The sequence below is a fragment of the Strongylocentrotus purpuratus genome, unplaced genomic scaffold, assembly GCF_000002235.5.
Source record: "Strongylocentrotus purpuratus isolate Spur 01 unplaced genomic scaffold, Spur_5.0 spur5_contig_869, whole genome shotgun sequence".
NCBI classification, from domain to species: domain Eukaryota; kingdom Metazoa; phylum Echinodermata; class Echinoidea; order Camarodonta; family Strongylocentrotidae; genus Strongylocentrotus; species Strongylocentrotus purpuratus.
The window spans coordinates 15199-41209 of record NW_022145578.1 but is presented as its reverse complement, the minus strand read 5'-3'; the positions used below and the strand labels follow the sequence as shown (position 1 = coordinate 41209).

General features: G+C 39.1%; 1 protein-coding gene across 1 annotated transcript; it reads left to right on the top strand.

Annotated features, from left to right (window-relative positions):
- The first annotated feature begins 7 nt into the window (after window positions 1-7).
- On the top strand, window positions 8-18883 carry LOC105441024 (TPR repeat-containing protein DDB_G0287407-like). Its single transcript, XM_030976239.1, has 11 exons — window positions 8-84; window positions 9599-9751; window positions 10752-10879; window positions 11444-11555; window positions 12212-12319; window positions 12863-13057; window positions 13945-14132; window positions 14554-14732; window positions 15933-16342; window positions 17541-17669; window positions 18376-18883. Exons 2-11 carry the CDS (start codon window positions 9617-9619, stop codon window positions 18490-18492), a joined length of 1701 nt encoding a protein of 566 aa, XP_030832099.1. The 5' UTR covers window positions 8-84; window positions 9599-9616; the 3' UTR covers window positions 18493-18883.
- The last annotated feature ends 7128 nt before the right edge of the window (window positions 18884-26011 follow it).

Here is a 26011-nt window from a genome sequence, read left to right as displayed (position 1 = left end):
CCGTCGCGCCGCGACTTGTGAAGGCACAGTGTTGTTCAAGTAAAAACTTTACCATCGATCGTAACCTTCCCTGAAGCTATAAAGGTAAGCTTCAGCTTCAATAGTTCTAAAATTCGTTTATTTATACACTCATTTTCTTGTTACTTGATGAATATAAATAAAATCGGAAGGAACAACTTTAGAATACCCCACCCTGCGGATTTAATGCTTTTTTTTTGTCCACCAACCTAACGCTTCAACTTGTTAAAGTACTAAAGTTACAAGGTGCCGAGATTTAGTCTTGAATGGAAATCGCAATCCAGCCTGCCGCCAACGTGCCAACGAGCCAACATGAGTTGAGAGTCTTGAATTGATATCGTCAACGTGCCAACGTGCCAACGAGCCAACATGAGTTGAGAGTCTTGAATTTATATCGCCAACGTGCCAACGTGCCAACGAGCCAACATGAGTTGAGAGACTTGAAGTTAAATCGCCAACGTGCCAACGTGCCAACGAGCCAACATGAGTTGGTGAGAGACATGAGTTTATATCGCCAACGTGCCAACGTGCCAACGTGCCAACGAGCCAACATGAGTTGAGAGTCTTGAATTTATATCGCCAACGTGCCAACGTGCCAACGAGCCAACATGAGTTGAGAGACTTGAAGTTAAATCGCCAACGTGCCAACGTGCCAACGAGCCAACATGAGTTGGTGAGAGACATGAATTTATATCGCCAACGTGCCAACGTGCCAACGAGCCAACATGAGTTGAGAGTCTTGAATTTATATCGCCAACGTGCCAACGTGCCAACGAGCCAACATGAGTGGAGAGACTTGAAGTTAAATCGCCAACGTGCCAACGAGCCAACATGAGTTGAGAGACATGAATTTATATCGCCAACGTGCCAACGTGCCAACGTGCCAACGAGCCAAATGAGTTTAGAGACTTGAATTTATATCGCCAACGTGCCAACAAGCCGAGAGACTTGAAGTTAAATCGCCAACGTTATAACGTGCCAACGAGCATGAGTTGAGAGACTTGAAATTAAATCGCCAACGTGCCAACGTGCCAACAAGCCGAGAGACTTGAAGTTAAATCGCCAACGTGCCAACGAGCCAACATGAGTTGAGAGACTTGAATTTGAATCGCCATCGTCTTGGAAATGGGCTCAAATGGGCTATGAGAATGAAAAGAGACTGTTTTTATAGATGAAAAAAGGCATTTATGAGAGAGGGAAGGGGCTCTTTTTTAAATGGGGGCGCTTATTAGAAAGGAAAGGGCGCACATATGAAGATATAAGGTGCGCTTATCAGATTTGAATAGGGCAATTATCAGAGGTGAAAAGGGACGCTATTCGTATCTGAAAAGGGCACTTAAATTATTACAAATTATAAAGGGCACTTATGAGAATGGAAAATGAACACTTATTGCAAAATAAAATGGGAACTTGTCGAACGAAAAGGGGTACGTGTAAAGAAGAGGGTGTACTTATCAGAGGTGGAAAGGGGAAGGGGCATTTTTAAAAATTAATAGGGACACTTTTCAAAGTAAAAGGGGCACTTTTTATGTAAAAAGGGGCATTTCTTACAAAGTTCATAGGGCACTTTTTCTGTTTTAAAAGGGGCACTTTTGGAGAACTTGATAAAGTGGGGGGGGGGGGGGCACTGTGCCCCCCTCCCGGGAGCGCCGCCTCTGATAAACATACATACAACTATCACACATAATTATGTTTATATACTTTTATAAACGTTATAAATTTAAATGAAAGTTTCGCTTGTACCAGTTAAATATTCGTCTAATAGTAAAATATCCTAAGGACTAAATGAGTAATCGAAACTGTTTTATACTCGACCAAATGTAAAACGTTTTGTTAACTATAAAGGTGAGGCGATATTCATCCTATTTCATATACAATCATATGAACGAATTATACAATGGCTGCTCTCCTCGTTTGCTAAGTGGGTTATTTACATAATATGTTTGCCATTTTCTCTGTTATTTATTTTGGTTTACAAAATATTAACGCTGTTGATTATGCTTCAACTGCAAGCTTGACTGCTAATACAGAGTGATAAGTTATACTAATAATGATAGTGAAACAAGGCATTTCCAGGAACTGTAGTAGTACCTAGTAGTATAGTAGTACTGCTACTACTACTACTAAAGTTCAAAGCTTGCGCGCTTCGCGCGAGAGGGGAAAACTGATTTCAGACAAGGATTAAGAGTCGAGAATGGTGCAACGAATCGTATTCTTTCTCTAAGATTTTAATGAAACGTCAAAGCTTGCGCGCTTCGCGCGAGAGGGGGGGGGGGGGGGGGAATGATTTCAGACAAGGATTAAGAGTCGAGAATAGTACAATGAATCGTCTTTTTTTTCTAATAATTTCTGAAAGGTCAAAGCTTCCGCGCTTCGCGCAGGTTTTCCATATCCATCACCCCTTATGTATTTGTTTGTTTAGAACTTCTTTTATCTTCTTTTTCTAATTTCCTTATGTTATTCTTTATTTCTCTTTCTTTTCCATTTCCATTTTGCTTATTAGCACCTGTCTTTCCTTATGGTATTTTTTATTTCCTCCTTGTTTTATATTTTATTTTGTTTAATCTTCCATTTCTATCTTTCCACAAGTTATTCTTTGGGTCCCGTCACCCAAGGCACCAGAGTTTGCGTTACCATAACTCTCTACCTAACCCTAACCCTAGGACACCGGGTCCCGCATCAGCCTAGGACACCGGGTCCCGCGTCACCCTGGGACACCGGGTCCCGCGTCACACTAGGACACCAAAGTTTGCGTTACCCTAACTCTCACCCTAACCCTAACCCTAGGACACCGTGTCCCGCGTCACCCTAGGACACCGGGTCCCGCGTCACCCTAGGACACCGGGTCCCGCGTCACCCTAGGACACCGGGTCCCGCGTCACCCTAGGACACCGGAGTTTGCGTTACCCTAACTCTCACCCTAACCCTAACCCTAGGACACCGGATCCCGCATCACCCTAGGACACCGGGTCCCGCGTCACCCTGGGACACCGGGTCCCGCGTCACCCTAATACACTGGAGTTAGCGTTACCCTAACTCTCACCCTAACCCTAACCCTAGGACACCGTGTCCCGCGTCACCCTAGGACACCGGGTCCCGCGTCACCCTAGGACACCGGGTCCCGCGTCACCCTAGGACACCGGGTCCCGCGTCACCCTAGGACACCGGGTCCCGCGTCACCCTAATACACCGGAGTTAGCGTTACCCTAACTCTCACCCTAACCCTAACCCTAGGACACCGGGTCCCGCGTCACCCTAGGACACCGGGTCCCGCGTCACCCTAGGACACCGGGTCCCGCGTCACCCTAGGACACAGGATCCCGCGTCACCCTAGGACACCAAAGTTTGCGTTACCCTAACTCTCACCCTAACCCTAACCCTAGGACACCGTGTCCCGCGTCACCCTAGGACACCGGGTCCCGCGTCACCCTAGGACACCGGGTTCCGCGTCACCCTAGGACACCGGATCCCGCATCACCCTAGGACACCGGAGTTTGCGTTACCCTAACTCTCACCCTAACCCTAACCCTAGGACATCAGGTCTCGCGTGACCCTAGGACACCGGAGTTTGTATTACCCTAGCTCTCACCCTAACTCTAACCCTAGGACACCGGATCCCGCGTCACCCTAGGACACTGGAGTTTGCGTACTAACTCTAACCCTAACCCTAGGATACCGGGTTCTGCGTTACCCTAACTCTCACCCTTACCCTAACCCTAGGACACCGGGTCCCATTTCCATTTGATTTTCTTCTTCTTTTGCAGTTTTACAAATATATAACAAACAAAACATTTTATACATGACAAAAGAGTATATGTAAAACAAAGTAAGGTTGGCTGTTACTAATCAGAAACATCAATCAGGTTTATTTTTTATTGCTTGATTTTCTTTTTCTTTTTCTGTTTTACATATATACAAACAAATCATTGAACATTTACACATGACAAAAGATTAAACAAAGTAAGGTTGGCCGTAACTAATCGAAAACATCAAACAGGAGGGTTGACAAAGTAAGCAAAGCTTGATAGTATGACTACCCTCAATGGATACATAATAATACAAATATGGAGACAAAAATATTGGTAAAATGGAAAAAAAAGAGAGGGAGAAAAAAGGGAAGAACATTTTTTTTAGGAGGGGTGTACATCAAAATGTACAGATTTTTGTGGTAGATGGATTTCTATCGATATATTATGGTTATAGTATATTATTCCTCTATTAATTCCCCTTTTCTTGTTTTCAATTTGTTTTACCCACGACCACTTCTTCTTCTTTTTCTTCTCCTTTGATCTTCATCTTCTCAATTAAACCACAAAGATATTTATTGTTTTCTTTGAAGGCGTCACTGTGCAACACTCTCTAACAGTGATTAACAGTAAATTCTCCCAACGTTTTTTTCTCTGAAACTAAGACATAAATTGGGCTTTAAAAAATCTTAACGCTATATTGAGCCATTCACTGCTTTGCCGATTTACATTCACCTAACGTTACCATGTGCGCATGCGCACCCTTATTATTATCATTGTTGTAGTATTATTCCTCGATCTATTCCCCTTTCTTTTGTTTTACCCCTTTACCCACGACCACTAGGCCCTTCTTGTTCTCCGATCTTTATCTACTCCCATTTCTCTTATTCTTCTTTTTAATATTATCAATAATGATAATATTAATAATAATAATTCTCTTCAATTCTCATCTGTCTTCGGACTATAGACCCTCTAGACTCTTTCTATTAATTGTTCTGTACTTCATTCTTCTCTCCTTTGATGACTTTGCCGGGATTGGGTTGTCTGCCAACGATGTCCGCACTGTGTGACGTCACCAACCCCTGTGCGTAGCAAATCGTTGTTCGTTGGCTCTTACCAACATGCATGTGTTCAACAACTAACTTTGCCGAGATTGTTTTGCCTGCCAACGATCCTACGATGTCCAACGAGGAGCAGGAGGGGAGGGGAGGGGGAGGAAACTGAATTAGGACATAAAATAAGAGTCTGCATGATACAACAAATCGTCTTCTTTCTCTAATAATTAATGAAAGCTAAAATCTTCCATGCTTTGCGCGGGGGGTAGGGGGGGGGAACCGATCAATGAAACACCAAAGCTAATTCCACGCTTCACGCGGGAGGGGGGGGGGGAACCTGCATGACTTCAGACAAGGATTAAGAGTCGAGAATAGTACAACGAATCGTCTTCTTTCTCTAATAATTTAATGAAAGGTCAAAGCTTCCGCGCTTCGCGCGAGAGCGGGGGGGGGGGGGGGGGGGGAGGCGGGGAGTGGCGGGAACTGAATTCAGACAAGAATAAGGAGTCAAGAATATGGTACAACAAATCGTCTTCTTTCTCCAATAATTGATGAAAGGTAAAAGCTTCCGCGCTTTGCGCGGGCGGGGGAAAACTGAATTCAGACAAGAAATAAGAGTCGAGAATGGTACAACAAATCCTCTTTTTTTTCTAATAATTAATGAAAGTTCAATCACCAGTGGCGTGCCAACGTACTGACAATGGATCATAAATCGCCATCATGCCAACGTACTAACACTGAAACATGAAGTTAATAACGTGACATTTCAATCATTAATTTCATATCGCAGTAATTTGAAACAGCTCCCCCAAGTATTTTTAAAGAAATAAAATTGTAAATCTCCATCGTGCCTAGAAAGACAAATGTGAATGTTATATTCCTTATTCGGTCAATGGCCAGATGACGGACGGACCAACGTGCCAACGCTCCTTATTTCCTGTATTATTTTCGTTTGGCAATGAGGGACGGGCCAACGTGCCAACGCGCCAACGCGCCTTATTTCCTTTCTTTGTTTGCCATTTAAAGGACACCATTTAAAGGACACCACAAGTTCCTGACCAATGGCTTCTATTGGTAAATCAATAATGATAAATCAAAACCGACTTTAGCAACTGTCCACCAAAAAAAGTATATTATAATCTCAATTGCATTAAATTAAGAAGGGAACATGCTGAGATATATAGAAAATTATCTAACAGCACGAACTTTTCAAGTACGAATTGGAAATACAGAATCTAAAACTTATAAAACGCATAACGGGTTACCACAAGGGAGTGTTTTAAGTCCTCTTTTATATAATATAATGATGGGTGATATACCTACAGACCAAGATGTAAGCATATCTATGTATGCAGATGACTGCGCAATATGGATATCAGGCAGGAACATTGTACATATTACTGAAAAAATACAGAAATATTTGAATCTTTTAAATCGTTGGTTTGAAGAGTGGGGGTTTCGACTCTCACCTGTCAAAACAGTGCCCGTACTTTTTACGAAAAGCTGGAATGCCGTTCTACCGCCTGATATAGAACTGAATGGAAATGTGTTAATGTACGAAAAATCTCATCGCTTTTTAGGGGTTATATTTGATAAAAGGTTAACTTGGCAACCACATATCGAAAATGTAATCACGAGAAGTAAAAGAAAATTAAATATCTTAAGATGTCTAACTGGAACAAACTGGGGAAGTTCCTCGAAATCACTTATCATGGTGTACAGAGCAATTATAAGGTCTCTTTTTGATTACGGATGTGAGGCGTATGACAGTGCAGCTGCTACCACCAAAAAAGCCATTGACTCTGTCCAATACCAAGCACTGAGGATATGCGCAGGTGGGCTGCCATTAACCTCCTTAGAATCACTACAGGTGGAAATGGGGGAAATGCCTTTGGATATAAGAAGACAAATGCTTTCAAGTAAATATAGACAAAACATCGAAAGATGGGCGAATCATCCGTTGTTAAAAAACATTGAACCATGTTGGCATTTTGAATACTTGAAGGGGAAAAACGTAAACAAACCTTTTGGATATAGAATACAAAGCAAGCTGGGAAAACGTATAGAAACGATAACCTACTCCCCATTTCCACCATGGTTATTCTACCCTCCGGCAGTGTCAACGGAATTAAGTACTCGAATAAAGAAAACAGATCATCCTACACAACAAAAACAAAGCAGCCTGGAAATCGTACATACTAAATGGGCGACTCAATTACATATATACACCGATGGATCAAAAGTACCTGAAAGAGGGACCTCTGCAGCTGCTTTTTACGTCCCTTACTATTCTGTACATCGGAGCAAAAGGTTAGCAAATTTCACCTCTTCGTACAGGGCTGAATTGGCTGCCATCATTCTTGCTCTCAGATGGGTAGATGAATTAGACATTTATGTGGGGGTTGTTATTTTTAGTGATTCACTGAGTGCACTTATTGCATTACAACAACAGAAGGACGAATCTTTTATTCTGGAAATTCTCACCATGACTACTCACTTAAAGAATAAAGGAGTTGATATATATGTAGAGTGGATACCTGGACATTGTGGAATAAAAGGGAACGAGATGGCGGATTTCCACGCAAAGGCCGCATTAGTAAAGAAAATAGAAGTCAATAATAACCTAAATATGTCAGAAATGAAAAGCTTAATTACTACAAGTTCCAAACTCCTTTGGCAAGAAAGGTGGAACAAAACCAACTCGTATTTGAAAACATATCAAAAAGATGTTAATAAACCATATATATGCTCATTAGAGAGACAACATTCAACAATAATACATCGACTCCGCTTTGGAGTCCTTGGACTTAACCAGGATCTCCTCAGATTGGGAATTCATGCTACTGGTTTCTGTAATAGATGCCCCAGTGAAATAGAGACTGTAAAACATTTTTTAGTACATTGCCCTAACTATATTATAGAAAGGGCTATGTTTCTAACAGAAATTAACGAATCCCAACCTGAAAAAATTATGGAATACTTAAAAAAGAGTGAGTCCAGTATACAAAAAGCTATTGTACGGTTCTTTCTCAGAACGAAACGGTTCCCTATCAGGAAGTAATACCTCCCTTGATGAACAGTAAAATATAATACAATATTATAAATATGCTAAATTACACTCAGTACATTAAAAATATAATAACATAATGTAATAAGAAAATAAAAAAAGAACAGTAAAACATAATACAATATTATAAATATGTTAAATTACACTCAGTACATTAAAATATAATAACATAATGTAATAAGAAAATAAAATAAGAATAGTAAAACATTATACAATATTATGATATGCTAAATTACACTCAGTACATTAAAAATATAATAACAATCATAATGTAATAAGAAAATAAAATAAGAACAGTAAAACATAATACGATATTATAAATATGTTAAATTACACTCAGTACATTAAAAATATAATAACATAATGTATTAAGAAAATAAAATAAGAAAAAGTAACAACAATGATAAAAGGTATGATAAGATTACTGAATATAGAAGCTTGTGTAGGTGCTATCTTATATACATATTTATGTATGGTGTGTATGTGATATAACAAATAATCTGCACGTACTGTTAAGAAACACTAACAAAGCCCATGAATGTTTTGCTTACGATATTATTTTACGATACTATCTTAAAAGATAGATAAATATAAAACGAAATAACTGTATTTTTAAAAAAATCCAAAATTGAGAGATATAACACGTGCCGTAAAGTAATTTGGCGACAATAGTCAAATCACTGACTAATCGCCAATAACTCAAAACACAACAACAACAACACAACTTGTTTTCCCCCTTTACTTTTAGGCTACCTATTTCCTATATTATTTTCGTTTGGCATGCAATGAAGGACGGGCCAACCACTGACCTATACACCAACGTGCCAACGCGCCAACGCGCCAACGCACCTTATTTCCTTTCTTTGTTTGCCATGTAAAGGACACCATAAGTTCCCGATTTTTTTTTTCTTCCCCCTTACTTTACTTTTAGGCTACTTTTCGACAATTTTCAAGCAATATCAAGGGTAAAACATTACAACTAAGGTGAGAACATCTTTAACAAACTATAAATAAAATACTTTGATGTGTAAGAGGTAATAGGAAGGAGTTAAAACATAACAAATAACCATATTTCCATTCTCGAGTTGATGCGATGACAAATTCAGAAACTGGTCACGAATACGAAAGGAAGGGACTACACTAAATTGGTACGTTGGCGCGTTGGCGACCAACGGACATACTACGTTTTGGTGGGGTATTCTAAAGTTAAGCCAATCGGAACATTGCAATCATGTTTCATACCGGTAATTCTTTAGATCTAGTCTAGATCTACTTCCTGAAAATTGATTGTCAGAAGATTGTCAGAAGGCGCGGCGTGAGTAGCGTGCAGATCGGCGCAACGGGGCCTGGAGCTCTGGCGTGGGCGCCCAGGCCCAGGCACAGCTCACATCGGGGTCAGCTACGAGCATGCAGTTTCCACATATTGTTTCGCATGATTGGTAATAAGAGCTTCCAAGAGGGGGCGTTTCCAAAACTGGTCTTTACCAGTAATAGTAATACAAAGTTTTGGTATGGGGTCATGAATTTGGTTCAAATGAAGATAGATTTTTACTATTCATCTAATTTTCAAAATTTCCTTAAACTTTCCTTTAATTCTTTTAATCAAAATTATAATTAATAAATGACACTATTTGTAAAGCTTAAATCCTCCTTTTTTTCTGGGATGCACTGTATGTCTCATTTATCATTTGTCTCATCTGTTTTACCTGTAGGTGTTTGACTTCTCCAAGATGGCTGTTGCTGAGCAGTGTCCCATGGATGAGAGCAGACAGCTGGATCCCTATGAGCAAGACAAGGAAGCACATGAATCCTTCATGAAAAGTAGGAGTAGTAGCCTCTTAGGACGTAAGGATATCCTGGAAGAGGTTGGTGTAACTGTTAAAAGGGGTAATATTCCATGAATTAGGGACCCACTTTAATACATAAGGAACCCACACTTATTTGTGGCTCTGAGTAAAGACTTATAGTGGAGTGAGATTGTAAAGTGATTTCCAAGCATATTATTGCGTCCTCTTTCCTAGAATCACTTAACAATCTCACTCTTCTATTCGGGTCTCTATACTCAGAGCCACAAATATGTGTGGGTTCCTTATGTAAGTGGGACACCAAAAATGTCACAAAGTGGGTCCCTAATTTATGGAATTGCCCAAATATATTATAAAACAGGGTCTAGAATGTAGGCAATCTAATTGGTCAAATGACACCATGTGACAGGGCATCTTTCTTTCCTACCACGCCTACCATGCCAAAAAGTTCCCATCAGCAAAAAGTGATCACCAATTAATATGGCTGAAAGTGATAAAGCACGGCTAGCGTATACATGTATCTGGCATGTACAAAATAAGATGCGGTGAATTGCTTGCAGTCTCAAATGGCAAAGACAATGATGCACGTATTGCACCTCAATGATCTTGTTCCCTTTTTGAGAAAGAGTACCGGTAGTTAGAGACAGATAGGAAAGCCGTCATCAAAAGGAGATGAAATGAAACACTTCCCCAGCCTTTCTTTTGAACCTTTTTTGTACATTTCATTCACCCAAACCCTGTGCCCCAATGAGAGTATAGCTAGTGCCCCCTTAATGTACGTCACACTCACTTATAGTAAGGGCCCCGTTTCATCTAAACTTGAAATCAATTCAGAAGTTCAATTTTTTATAAGCTACAGATATCATTGCATTTGATTGGCTGGGAACAATTTGTACAATTTTAGCGTTTTTGATGATAAAACATTTTATGAAATGGGACCCTGCATGATGTTGGTATCAAATGTGCGTGCAGGTATACAAAAAATTATACACATCAATTAAATCCAGTAACTCATTACATGCATACATACATTTATTACAAATGACAATGGATCTTGCAGATTGACAGGGGGTCCAGGGGGAAGTGTGGCGCCCTCATTGTTCTTGGTGGACCAGGTATCGGCAAGTCTTCTCTGCTAGCCAGGGCTGCTGATGTAGCATGCTTGAGGGCCGCCAAGGCAATGCCCAGGTATATAGTTCCTTGGATCAGGGACCCATTTCACAAAGCCTTCTTTCAATGATGAATGACAAAAATCAGTGATAAATCTGCTGATAACCAATCAGAAGCAAGGATTTCAGTAGCTTATAACAAAAACTGTCATTTGTCACTGATGACAAGTTTTGTGAAATGCCCTCCTGTTCATTTAAGTTTACTCCTGAGTGGCTTTATTCAACAAAAGGGACAAACGGGGGACTGCCACAGCAAAATTACGGCTCAAGTAATATGTAAATGAAAATATACTTCAAACAGTGTGGGTGTCCAGGTTTTTAATCCTTGATGAATAAAGAATAAAGAGATTTATGCACTTCTTGTAGCTACTTGCGCCCTCTTTATAGCAAACAATGCTAATTGGTACCCGTTGGTCCCCCATGATCCCCTTTTTCTTATTTTAATTGAGAGTTGATTTGATTAAATAACCACCTGTCAGTGACCATGCAGGGAGGTCTAATCCCTCCTGGTCAAACTAGTGCAGTCAGGCTTTAATGTTGGATACTTCAATTTCATTGAATCAATGTTCTCCTTCTTCTTCAGTGGACAGGGACCTAATTTGAACGTATTCTATCACTTTGTCGGTGCCATCCCAGGATCCACTAATCCAGAGAAAATGATCAAAAGACTTCTCAGAGAACTCAATGTCTGTAATGTAAGTTATGTACATTATCATGAGTTAGGAGTATTTTCAATCATCAAGATGTATGATATAAACAGTTGTCTAATACTGCAAAGAAAAAATTATGATGACATACTCATTGTGATTGGAGCTATTAGCTGAACATTATCTTTGAAATACCGGTACTGTTCTTTGTCAAAAGAGTAGATCAGCATGTTTTAGACACCATCTTTAATTATGTACTTATAATTTTAAGATATCTACACTCTTCAATGATGTTTTGAAACTGAAACACTGAAAAACACAATAAAGGTGTCTTTTGCTTGTAGAGAATCTAGTTGAAAATATAACGATGTTTGGTTTATTTTCATCATTAACTATTAGCCTAAATGGTCATTAGACTAAATGATATTTAAACGAAATGATTATTGGACCATTTGGATAGTACACAGCCGGGTGTAGACCATATGGAAATAGACCAATTGGGTAGTAGACGAACAGGTCTTAGACCAAATGGCATATACTTCTGCATGCTGTCTATATAGTACTCTGTCATTTGCTTAATCCTGTGACGTTCTGAAAGCTGTTTCACCATGGCATATATGTAAGCCTAAATAGTGCAGGTATATTCCTGGTTTCTTTTTCTGAGCATTATCTTTGATAGTCCCATGTATGCTCTTTGTTGTTAGGACCTTAACATGCCCAAGGACTATGAATCAGCGTGCCAGATTGCAAGCAGTGCCCTCTCAAACCCAAACACAAGGCCAACACTCATCGTCATTGATGCTCTCGACCAGGTATGAATCAGTTCTAATCATGTTGAAATTAACATCGCTTTCTCTATGGTGCGTAGAGTAGTTTAATAGATTGTAGATAGTACTGACAATTTCACTTTCCAAACTAAACCAAAGTGACTCATCCTCATATACTTGTGAGAAAAAGTTGACAGGAATGCACTTAAAAATGCTGTTTCTTTTCATATACATGACCAAGAGGATTGTCAGCAAATAATTACTGTTGGTGAAGGTGATGGGACAAACTATCACTTCCGAGGCGATCTGGATGTAGCTATCTCTCCGAAGCAAAGCTGAGGAAAGATGGCGTATACATTCAGATCGTCGAGGAAGTGATAGTTTGCCATTGGCTGAAACCAAAAGGTGATTATTTGCTTTATATTCCACATCGGAAACATTCCACTTCTTCCCTCATTTTAGACCAATAAATCATCAATTAACAGCAAGCAAAAGTTGCTGTCCAAACTGGCTCCACAGGTCTGTTGTGTCTTCTCCGTAATCCTAAATTCCATGAAAACACCATTTCTCTTTTTTGCCCGTTAAAAGCTTGATGAGGACGGAACGGCCTCCGCTTTAAGATGGTTGCCATCCAAACTAAGATGGTTGCCGCCCGAACTTGCACCCCAGGTCTGTTGTGTCTTGTCCATGATCAACGAAACCCCTCCTCATCATACGCTGAGAGAGAGGAAGATCAAACGGGTGGAGCTACCCGTCCCCCCTCTAGAGATGGAATCCAGAAGGGTAAGACAATTCAATTCAATTCAATTCAATTTATTTCATTCAGTTAAAAATACAACATTTCATATAACAATCAGCTATATAACATAAAATACACATTAAGAACATATTGGACAAGGACATAAAATTAACTGAATAGGTCGCAACCTGAAAGGAAACATAAACCCTATATAAAGGTTGACCCTTTTTTTGATACTAGAAAATATGAAATATATTTGTAACTAAACATTATACAATACACAAATTAAGAAAACAAACACGTACAAACAAACAAATAAAATATGTCTTGAATTCAAATGATTATTGCAAAAATACACAAAAGAAATTTCTTATACCTACGTTTAAATTCATTTACACTAGCAGAATTATGAATATAATGAGGAAGAGTGTTCCACTAAAACGGTCCTTAGAAAATAATTATTTGTTGGTTTATTACTGTACAAGTCAATGGCAAATGAAATTTTTTAGCATTTCTAGTATTATAATTATGAATATTACAGTTTAATATAAACAATTTGGAAATAGAATCAGGAAGATTATTCCCCCTGCCAGTGTCAATATTATTCAATAATATTTTTTGCGGTGTAGTTGTCAGTGGATTCTGCGTAAAGGGCGGATAACTCTCCCGTTTGTGATAGGTGCAGAAATATCACTAATTTAAGTTTTTCCTCCCAAGTGCCTTTACCCTTGGGGTGCTACTCAAAATATTTAATATATACTTTTCTTTTATAGGACTTGTAACGATACTATTAATAGTTCTCTAAAAAGAAAGACAATACTTTTTAGAAACATTGAAAAGATTTCAGTAGCTTATAACAAAATCTGTCACTATTCACTGATGACAAGTTTTGTGGAACGCCCCCCTGAACCAAAATTTGAACTTTGAACAGGAGATTGTATCAGAGATCCTAGGTCAGTTCGACAAGCGTCTGGACGAGGAGCAGATGGTGAGTCTTCTGAGCAAGGAAGCATCTCAGAACCCTCTCTGGCTGTCTATCGCTTGTGAAGAGCTCCGAGTCTACGGTGTCTTCTCTAAGGCCACAGACAAGATCAACACCCTGGCAGATGGGCTTTTAGAGTAAGTTGATTGTATTTAAATAATTCATGATAATAGTGGGTTCTTGTCCATTAATATTGATGTGTAAATGTCTTGTTTTCAGGCTCCTGGCCCACTTTCTAGAGAGGTTTGAAGCTGAGGTTGGAGGGAGCCTTATGATAGCCACCCTGTGTCTCCTGGAGTGCTCCTCTTCAGGTCTCCTGGAGGCTGATCTCCTTCCCTCCCTTGAGACAAAGATATATAAATATAAATGTTTTTAATTTTCTTTGTCAGGCTCCTAGCACAAGTCCTATAGAGCTATAAGAGTGGAGGGAGCCTGTTGGTAGCCACCCTGTCTCTCCTTGAGTGCTCCTTCATAGGTCACCTGGAGTCCGAGCTCCTTCCCTCTCTATGAGACAAAGTTGTATGAAATGATGTATCACCTGTCTATTTCTCTTTTCAGGCTCCTGGCTCAAGTCCTGGAGAGGTTGGAAGCTGAGGGTGGAGGGAGCCTTATGGTTGCTACCCTGTGTCTCCTGGAGTGCTCCTCCTCTGGTCTCCTGGAGGCTGAGCTACTGGCCATCCTCGGAGATGAGGATAACCTGATGCCTTCAGATAATGGAAAGAACAAAAAGAAAAAAGGTTTGTATTAAAGATGAGATGATTCATTGATCATTTATTTGTTTGCATGTTATGAAATTAGTCAGTAAGGCCTACAGGCTAACATCCTAAACAAGGAAAACAACACCCTCAAAGGGTGTTGGACTACACATCCTCAAGAAAGATTACAGAGAGTCCTTTTCAGGACCCCACAGTCCTCCTTCTCTCTCTCTCACATGGTGCACCCGCAAGCCTACTGTATAACACCCTCAAAGTTCCACTATTATATAGCTTGGAATTGTGACATGATCTTAATGCCCCCATAAAGATATCATTTTGGAAGATGCTTCCTTCAATATATGTACATTCACATGATTTGTATGTATTACATAGCATGTATTAGCATCAAGCATGCATCAAAGGAGACATGAAATTGCAATAATTGCTTTAATACCGTAAGGTGCAACACTAAGCTCATTCAAATTACATGTACCGTAAATCTCTGTGTATAAGATGCACTTTTTTCCCGCAAAATTTTGTTTTGAAATTTGGGGGTGCGTCTTTTAAGTGTCGATTTATGCCCCCTCCACCTGCACTGTGCCTGGCAATATCTCCAAGCTCATTCATACAAGGTGTGTTGACTCACCACTTGCACCAATACAGTCACAGTAAGATACTGTAGGAAGTTATTTGAAGTGGCACAGTAAAACTGTACTAGATTATATAATCTGTAATCCAGGTTACAAAGTTGCAACAGTAATGTACTCTCACTATTTGTCACCTGGGTTATAGTGATGGCACAGCATCGAACTGTAGGATACAACTACAACAACACTACCTGTATGGCCGGATTTCTGTTGGACTTAGAGAAAAATTTGTCTGTCATCTTTATTTTAAAAAATGACATTGTTACTATTATTTGTGTCAAGTTCACAAAAACAAATCGGCACCTTCAACTGCACCTCGCAGTGCATTTTTTAACACGGATCTGGCTTGCTGCCTACAGAGTCAGCATTTTTTTTGTTTTTGTTATTTATTTTGTTTCCCCCGAAAAATAGGGGTGCATCTAATACACAGAGATTTACAATCTAAGCTTTTTTTAAGTATATCCAGTGAAAATGAATGACGAAAAAGGATCAGTAAAAGATGACAAATATTGCTGCGATACTGGGGGGTGCACGAGATATAGAATTTCTTGAAATGGGTGTAACTTAATCAAAATATAACCCTTTTCATATACAGTGAAACCTGTATATAAAGACTGCTCAAGGAAGACAGTCACACGAAAAGTGGTCTTTATAGGCAGCTGGTCTCTAGAGCAGGTTCTACTTCATCTTCTATGTATTTTGAAATGTTCAGGTGCCAGCAAGAAGAGGAAAAAATCCAACAAGCCCCAGCCGCTGACCGCCGTCAAGTGGGCCCGGGTCTACCGTACTCTGCAACCTTTCCTACGACCCTTTGGGGAGAGTGGAGAGGGGCGGCTTGAGTTCTACCACCGCTCCCTCAGCAAGGCAGTCAGAAAGAAGTATTTCAATGCCCGGCTGGCTGGGGAAGGAGAGGGCGCTGCCATGAACGTAACTCTTGTATGCTGGTGGAACACAAAACTGGCCGATTACTTTGAAAATGTGTCTAATCTGGAGAGGAAAGTTGAGGTTAGTGTCAGATGATGTAATAATAATAACGGTGAACATTTGTAATGCTCCATATTTGTCAAAATTGACACTCCTGGCGCTGTTGTGAGAAAACTGTATGATTGTAGGCATACAGGTGTACGTCTATCAAGGAATGCAAAATACTCAAAATTTAAGTTTAATATACCGTAAATCTCTGTGTGTAAGACGCACCTGTGTATAAAACGCACCCCTATTTTTGGGGCCAAGAAAACAGCAAGCCAGGTCTGTGTTAAACAACCCACGCAGGGAAGGACTTTCATTTAAATGTGAGGTGCAGTTGAAGGTGCCGATTTGTGCTTGTGAACTTGTCACAAATAATAGTAACAATGTCGTTTTTAGAAGAATGTGTAAGATCATTAATGTAAATTAAGAACAGTAGAGGACCTAGAATAGAACCTTGTGGTACGCCGTGTGTAATAGAAGAAAAATTGGAGGAATTATTATATAAACTACATATTGAGATCTATTAGAAAGATTACTTTCAGGCCAAGATGACAGACAAATTGGAGTGTCGTTCTAGTTTCCGAGTGGTGAGTCAACACAGATTACTTCTTTTTTTCTTCTTTTCTTCTTTTACCTGTGTATAAGACGCACCCCCGACTTTCAATTTTTTTCGGCGGCCAAAAAGTTTGTCTTATACACAGAGATTTACGGTACTTCAAGACATAATATTATGCATTTATAAATTATACATTATGCATTTACGTATATTATATTGTCTCTTCTTTAATTCATTCAGATTTGTTTATATACGTAATTATCATCATTTAACCTTCTCGTATATGTTGCATGTTGATATTTGTAGTAATAGAATATAAACTGTAATGAAAGGGTCAAAGTAAAAAACAAGCAGTTATGCTATGAATTGTGGGCAGCACTAAAGTCTCATTTAAAATCTGAACAAGTAGAATTGAATTTACATGGAAAGGAACAATATTCATTATGAAATATAATGTAAGGATCACTTTTTAAACAAATTGATTGCTTTTGAGTTTTCAGGAGAAGCCACATCAACTGATCAAATAGGGGTTAAATTCTATTTGACTTTTGACTGAATGCAGGTGTGATTGAGACATGATTAACAAGACAAGACTGGGCACAAGGAAATGAGACAATTTATGCTTGGGACACATATTCAAGATTCCAATTTAATGACTTAAATTTGTTTGCGTTTCAGGAATATCCATATCAACTGAGAAAGTTAGGAGACAAGGAGCGTTTAACTGAATGCCTCTCTGATTGGGATATGATCAAGGGTCTGTATAATGAAGACCACAGCTCGCAGCTTCTTTCTTACTGGAGACAGGTAATACAAAAAAAAATACAAATTAAATTTCATAGCATAGTAACCAAATATAGAGAGGATCATTCTCAGTGTTATTATATAGCTAAAACAATGCTCCCAAGGGAGTGGAAAATGTGCATACATTGTGTGCGGGTAAGCCCGAGTCCGATGACCGGGGTAATAATATATCTGTAAAGCGCTTACCGGTAGGCACATCACTGTATCGATGTATTGGGCGCTGTGTAAAAGCGGAATATTATTATAATTATTATTATTAGAAACAATCTCTAAACTTTAGAAGTGCATAGGGATGTTATCTGCACTCTATTATTACCGGTATTATTATTTTTAAACACTTTGCAAAAAAAACATTAATTAAAATTGTTATTTGATTATTGATTGGCTTATTCAAGATCCTATACAGTACATTCTCCCTTGTACATTCAAAACCATAGAGACCGTCCCAGGTTTAAATATTGGTCTTATTAGCTTCGCCAGCATTTCAATGTTTCCCTATTAATCATGTTTTTAATTCAGTTAAAAAAGAAGGTTTCTCTAGCCTCTAAAGCACTAATAAATGTTCAGATGAATGAATCCGTCTGGTTCTGATTTTGAATGCAAAATACCCATCTGCCGTGTATTCACTTCTTTTGTAATAGGTATTTACGTTTGGCTCTATACGTTTAAAATGATTTGGCTTAAAACTTGCACCTTCATTCTTCTATAGATGGATGAGAAGTATGATACAATGGCATCTAAATACACCGAGATGAGTGTTGCTATGTCGAGTGATGATCCTAAAAAAACTGCAGATAAACTCAGCTGCCTTGCACGCATTCTGTAAGTGCCTAACAAGCTTTAGTACTATGCATGTGGTACATGTACCTTTTAAAGGTATAATCTAAAGGTTTTGATATGGTTGTAAATGTACTGCAGTTGAAGTTATTAGTAATTAGGCTTAAAATCTGAAGGAAAAACATCCTGGGCAGTCGTTAGAAGAATTATCGATATTCAGAAAGGGGGGAAAAAAGAATTAGAAAGGGGGAGGGGGGGGGGGGTGGGGGAAATTAGAATGGTAAAAATTATATTTGTACTGTGATTTGAAAGAAAGTATTTACTGTTGCTGCTACCCATCATCTCTCAACTAATTTTATACTGACTTGATTTGTCAAGATATATGCATGTACATGTACAGTGTATAATACTCATAAAATCGTCTGTCTTTGATTTGTGCATACATCCTTGTTGTTTTGTCTTGTCTGTTGTAAAAGCCGTTCAAGAGCATAGAAACATGACTGCTGATAGAATTCTTCTCTCAAGAAACATCCATTTGAAAATAGTTAACAAATGGAAGTTTATTGATGCATTGTCTCGTCTCATATAATATCCGTTCAAAAGAATAGAAGAAACAAACCAAAAAAGTTTTTTGAATGTTTTTTCCCCCCTCATTACAAGGAGGATCCATTGAAAAGTACGACCATTCATTGAATGTTGTAACATGCTTCATATATTATTCATTTGGAAAAATTGAAGATTTAACAATTTGTTGATGTATTGTTTTAACTGCCACTAAAACCCAGTTTAAAGGGATAATAAGATCTTTGTCTCAGATTCTAAACAAAATCCTGGATACACATAATCATAAATCTTTAGTTCAGTCAGGAATCCCATGACGTTTACAAGCGGATTGCCCATCTGATTATCAAGATATTTATAATTTAAATTCGAAATTTTTATGCCTCCGCCACCGAAGGTGGTGCCGGAGGCATCATGTTTTCGGGTTGTCCGTCCGTACGTCCGTACGTCCGTCCCGTTTGACCGTTATCACAATATCTCAAGAACCATTTAAGATTTAAACTTAAGACTCTGGAATAGTATTTATCACCATAGGAAGACGATCTGATTAGATTTTGGAGTACGTAGGTCAAAGGTCACAGGTCACAGAGGTCAACTTATGAAATTCCTTGTATTGAGTTTGTTAGCGCGATATCTCAAGAACCATTTGAGATTTAAACTTCAAACTTAAGGATAGTATGTATCACCATAGGAAGACGATCTGATTGGATTTTGGAGCACGTATGTCAAAGGTCAAGGGTCACAGAGGTCAACTTATGAAATTCCATACATTGAGATTGTTATCATGATATCTCAAGAACCCCTGGAGATTTAAACTTCAAACTTAGTGATAGTGTGTATCACTATAGGAAAACAATCTGATTAAATTTTGGAGCACGTAGGTCAAAGGTCAAGGGTCATAGAGGTCAACTTATGAAATTCCATACATTGAGATTGTTATCATGATATCTCAAGAACCACTGGAGATGTAAAAACTTCAAACTTAAGGATAGTATGTATCACCATAGGAAGACGATCTGATTAGATTTTGGAGCACGTAGGTCAAAGGTCAAGGGTCACAGAGGTCAACTTATGAAATTCCATACATTGAGATTGTTATAATATCTCAAGAACCACTGGAGATTTAAACTCCAAACTTGTTTAAATTGCTCTATGGCGGAGGCATCATTTTCGACTGCGCGCAGTCAAAATTCCATCTAGTTTTTGAATAGGTTAGTTTCCCCACAATGAATGTCCATACATGCCATTAGATGGATCCTGACCCCTAATCCTTTTGAAAGGGGGGTAGTGGCAAATATTGTAAAAATTTGAATTATCACAACTTTCGGGCCGAAATTGTAAGGGCCGGGTGGTTCAGCATTTTGAAGGAAAAAATTATATTTTTTGATTAGGCTAGTTACCCCACAATGAATGTACATACATGCCATTAGATGAATCCTGACCCCCATATCCCTTTGAAAGGGGTGTAGGGGCAAATATTGTGATAATTTGAATAAACACCAATTTCGTGCCGAAATTGTAAGGGCCGGGGTGGTTCAGCATTTTGGAGGAAAATATTATTTTTTTGAATAGGTTAGTTTCCCCACAATGAATGTCCATACATGCCATTAGATGGATCTTGACCCCCATATCTCTTTGAAAGGGGCGTAGGGGCAAATATTGTGATAATTTGAATTATCACAACTTTCGTGCCGAAATTGTAAGGGCCGGGGTGGTTCAGCATTTTGGAGGAAAATATTATTTTTTTTCAATAGGTTAGTTTCCCCACAATGAATGTCCATACATGCCATTAGATGGATCCTGACCCCTAATCACTTTGAAAGGGGCGTAGGGGCAAATATTGTGATAATTTGAATAAACACCAATTTCGTGCCGAAATTGTAAGGGCCGGGGTGGTTCAGCATTTTGGAGGAAAATATTATTTTTTTTGAATAGGTTAGTTTCCCCACAATGAATGTCCATACATGCCATTAGATGGATCTTGACCCCCATATCTCTTTGAAAGGGGCGTAGGGGCAAATATTGTGATAATTTGAATTATCACAACTTTCGTGCCGAAATTGTAAGGGCCGGGGTGGTTCAGCATTTTGGAGGAAAATATATATTTTTTTGAATAGGTTAGTTTCCCCACAATGAATGTCCATACATGCCATTAGATGGATCCTGACCCCTAATCCCTTTGAAAGGGGCGTAGGGGCAAATATTGTGATAATTTGAATAAACACCAGTTTCAGGCCGAAATGGTAAGGGCCCGGGGTGGTTCAGGATTTTGGAGGAAAATATATATATATTTTTTAATAGGCTAGTTTCCCCACAATGATTGTACCTACATGCAATTAAATCGATTCTGACCCCCATATCCCTTTGAAAGGGGGGTAGTGGCAAATATTGTAAAAATTTGAATTATCACAACTTTCGGGCCGAAATTGTAAGGGCCGGGGTGGTTCAGCATTTTGAAGGAAAAAATTATATTTTTTGATTAGGCTAGTTACCCCACAATGAATGTACATACATGCCATTAGATGAATCCTGACCCCCATATCCCTTTGAAAGGGGTGTAGGGGCAAATATTGTGATAATTTGAATAAACACCAATTTCGTGCCGAAATTGTAAGGGCCGTGGTGGTTCAGCATTTTGGAGGAAAATATTATTTTTTTTGAATAGGTTAGTTTCCCCACAATGAATGTCCATACATGCCATTAGATGGATCTTGACCCCCATATCTCTTTGAAAGGGGCGTAGGGGCAAATATTGTGATAATTTGAATTATCACAACTTTCGTGCCGAAATTGTAAGGGCCGGGGTGGTTCAGCATTTTGGAGGAAAATATATTTTTTTTTGAATAGGTTAGTTTCCCCACAATGAATGTCCATACATGCCATTAGATGGATCCTGACCCCTAATCCCTTTGAAAGGGGCGTAGGGGCAAATATTGTGATAATTTGAATAAACACCAGTTTCAGGCCGAAATGGTAAGGGCCCGGGGTGGTTCAGGATTTTGGAGGAAAATATATATATATTTTTTAATAGGCTAGTTTCCCCACAATGATTGTACCTACATGCAATTAAATCGATTCTGACCCCCATATCCCTTTGAAAGGGGGGTAGTGGCAAATATTGTAAAAATTTGAATTATCACAACTTTCGGGCCGAAATTGTAAGGGCCGGGGTGGTTCAGCATTTTGAAGGAAAAAATTATATTTTTTGATTAGGCTAGTTACCCCACAATGAATGTACATACATGCCATTAGATGAATCCTGACCCCCATATCCCTTTGAAAGGGGCGTAGGGGCAAATATTGTAAAAATTTGAATTATCACAACTTTCGGGCCGAAATTAGAAGGTCCGGGGTGGTTTAGCATTTTGGAGGAAAATATTATATTTTTTTAATAGGTTAGTTTCCCCACAATGAATGTCCATACATGCCATTAGATGGATCTTGACCCCCATATCCCTTTGAAAGGGGCGTAGGGGCAAATATTGTGATAATTTGAATTATCACAACTTTCGTGCCGAAATGGTAAGGGCCCGGGGTGGTTCAGGATTTTGGAGGAAAATATATATATATTTTTTAATAGGCTAGTTTCCCCACAATGATTGTACCTACATGCAATTAAATCGATTCTGACCCCCATATCCCTTTGAAAGGGGGGTAGTGGCAAATATTGTAAAAATTTGAATTATCACAACTTTCGGGCCGAAATTGTAAGGGCCGGGGTGGTTCAGCATTTTGAAGGAAAAAATTATATTTTTTGATTAGGCTAGTTACCCCACAATGAATGTACATACATGCCATTAGATGAATCCTGACCCCCATATCCCTTTGAAAGGGGTGTAGGGGCAAATATTGTGATAATTTGAATAAACACCAATTTCGTGCCGAAATTAGAAGGTCCGGGGTGGTTCAGCATTTTGGAGGAAAATATTATATTTTTTGAATAGGCTAGTTTCCCCACAATGAATGTACCTACATGCCATTAGATGGATCTTGACCCCCATATCCCTTTGAAAGGGGCGTAGGGGCAAATATTGTGATAATTTGAATAAACACCAATTTCAGGCCGAAATGGTAAGGGCCGGGGTGGTTCAGCATTTTGGAGGAAAATATTATATTTTTTTAATAGGCTAGTTTCCCCACAATGAATGTACATCAATGCCATTAGATGGATCCTGACCCCCATATCCCTTTGAAAGGGGCGTAGGGGCAAATATTGTAAAAATTTGAATTATCACAATTTTCAGGCCGAAATGGTAAGGGCCGGGGTGGTTCAGCATTTTGGAGGAAAATATTATATTTTTTTAATAGGTTAGTTTCCCCACAATGAATGTCCATACATGCCATTAGATGGATCTTGACCCCCATATCCCTTTGAAAGGGGCGTAGGGGCAAATATTGTGATAATTTGAATTATCACAACTTTCGTGCCGAAATGGTAAGGGCCCGGGGTGGTTCAGGATTTTGGAGGAAAATATATATATATTTTTTAATAGGCTAGTTTCCCCACAATGATTGTACCTACATGCAATTAAATCGATTCTGACCCCCATATCTCTTTGAAAGGGGCGTAGGGGCAAATATTGTGATAATTTGAATTATCACAACTTTCGTGCCGAAATTGTAAGGGCCGGGGTGGTTCAGCATTTTGGAGGAAAATATATTTTTTTTTCAATAGGTTAGTTTCCCCACAATGAATGTCCATACATGCCATTAGATGGATCCTGACCCCTAATCACTTTGAAAGGGGCGTAGGGGCAAATATTGTGATAATTTGAATAAACAACAGTTTCAGGCCGAAATGGTAAGGGCCGGGGTGGTTCAGGATTTTGGAGGAAAATATATATATTTTTTTAATAGGCTAGTTTCCCCACAATGATTGTACCTACATGCAATTAAATCGATTCTGACCCCCATATCCCTTTGAAAGGGGTGTAGGGGCAAATATTGTGATAATTTGAATAAACACCAATTTCGTGCCGAAATTGTAAGGGCCGGGGTGGTTCAGCATTTTGGAGGAAAATATTATTTTTTTGAATAGGTTAGTTTCCCCACAATGAATGTCCATACATGCCATTAGATGGATCTTGACCCCCATATCTCTTTGAAAGGGGCGTAGGGGCAAATATTGTGATAATTTGAATTATCACAACTTTCGTGCCGAAATTGTAAGGGCCGGGGTGGTTCAGCATTTTGGAGGAAAATATTTTTTTTTTTAATAGGTTAGTTTCCCCACAATGATTGTACCTACATGCAATTAAATCGATTCTGACCCCCATATCTCTTTGAAAGGGGCGTAGGGGCAAATATTGTGATAATTTGAATTATCACAACTTTCGTGCCGAAATTGTAAGGGCCGGGGTGGTTCAGCATTTTGGAGGAAAATATTTTTTTTTTTGAATAGGTTAGTTTCCCCACAATGAATGTCCATACATGCCATTAGATGGATCTTGACCCCCATATCCCTTTGAAAGGGGCGTGGGGGCAAATATTGTGATAATTTGAATTATCACAACTTTCGTGCCGAAATGGTAAGGGCCCGGGGTGGTTCAGCATTTTGGAGGAAAATATTTTTTTTTTTTAATAGGCTAGTTACCCCACAATGAATGTTTTATACATGCCATTAGATGGATCCTGACCCCTAATCACTTTGAAAGGGGCGTAGGGGCAAATATTGTGATAATTTGAATAAACAACAGTTTCAGGCCGAAATGGTAAGGGCCGTGGTGGTTCAGCATTTTGGAGGAAAATATTATTTTTTTTTAATAGGTTAGTTTCCCCACAATGAATGTCCATACATGCCATTAGATGGATCTTGACCCCCATATCTCTTTGAAAGGGGCGTAGGGGCAAATATTGTGATAATTTGAATTATCACAACTTTCGTGCCGAAATTGTAAGGGCCGGGGTGGTTCAGCATTTTGGAGGAAAATATTTTTTTTTTTAATAGGTTAGTTTCCCCACAATGATTGTACCTACATGCAATTAAATCGATTCTGACCCCCATATCTCTTTGAAAGGGGCGTAGGGGCAAATATTGTGATAATTTGAATTATCACAACTTTCGTGCCGAAATTGTAAGGGCCGGGGTGGTTCAGCATTTTGGAGGAAAATATTTTTTTTTTTCAATAGGTTAGTTTCCCCACAATGAATGTCCATACATGCCATTAGATGGATCCTGACCCCTAATCACTTTGAAAGGGGCGTAGGGGCAAATATTGTGATAATTTGAATAAACAACAGTTTCAGGCCGAAATGGTAAGGGCCGGGGTGGTTCAGGATTTTGGAGGAAATATATATATTTTTTTAATAGGCTAGTTTCCCCACAATGATTGTACCTACATGCAATTAAATCGATTCTGACCCCCATATCCCTTTGAAAGGGGTGTAGGGGCAAATATTGTGATAATTTGAATAAACACCAATTTCGTGCCGAAATTGTAAGGGCCGGGGTGGTTCAGCATTTTGGAGGAAAATATTATTTTTTTTGAATAGGTTAGTTTCCCCACAATGAATGTCCATACATGCCATTAGATGGATCTTGACCCCCATATCTCTTTGAAAGGGGCGTAGGGGCAAATATTGTGATAATTTGAATAAACACCAATTTCGTGCCGAAATTGTAAGGGCCGTGGTGGTTCAGCATTTTGGAGGAAAATATTATTTTTTTTGAATAGGTTAGTTTCCCCACAATGAATGTCCATACATGCCATTAGATGGATCTTGACCCCCATATCCCTTTGAAAGGGGCGTAGGGGCAAATATTGTGATAATTTGAATAAACACCAGTTTCAGGCCGAAATGGTAAGGGCCGGGGTGGTTCAGCATTTTGGAGGAAAATATTTTTTTGTTGAATAGGTTAGTTTCCCCACAATGAATGTCCATACATGCCATTAGATGGATCTTGACCCCCATATCCCTTTGAAAGGGGCGTGGGGGCAAATATTGTGATAATTTGAATTATCACAACTTTCGTGCCGAAATGGTAAGGGCCCGGGGTGGTTCAGCAT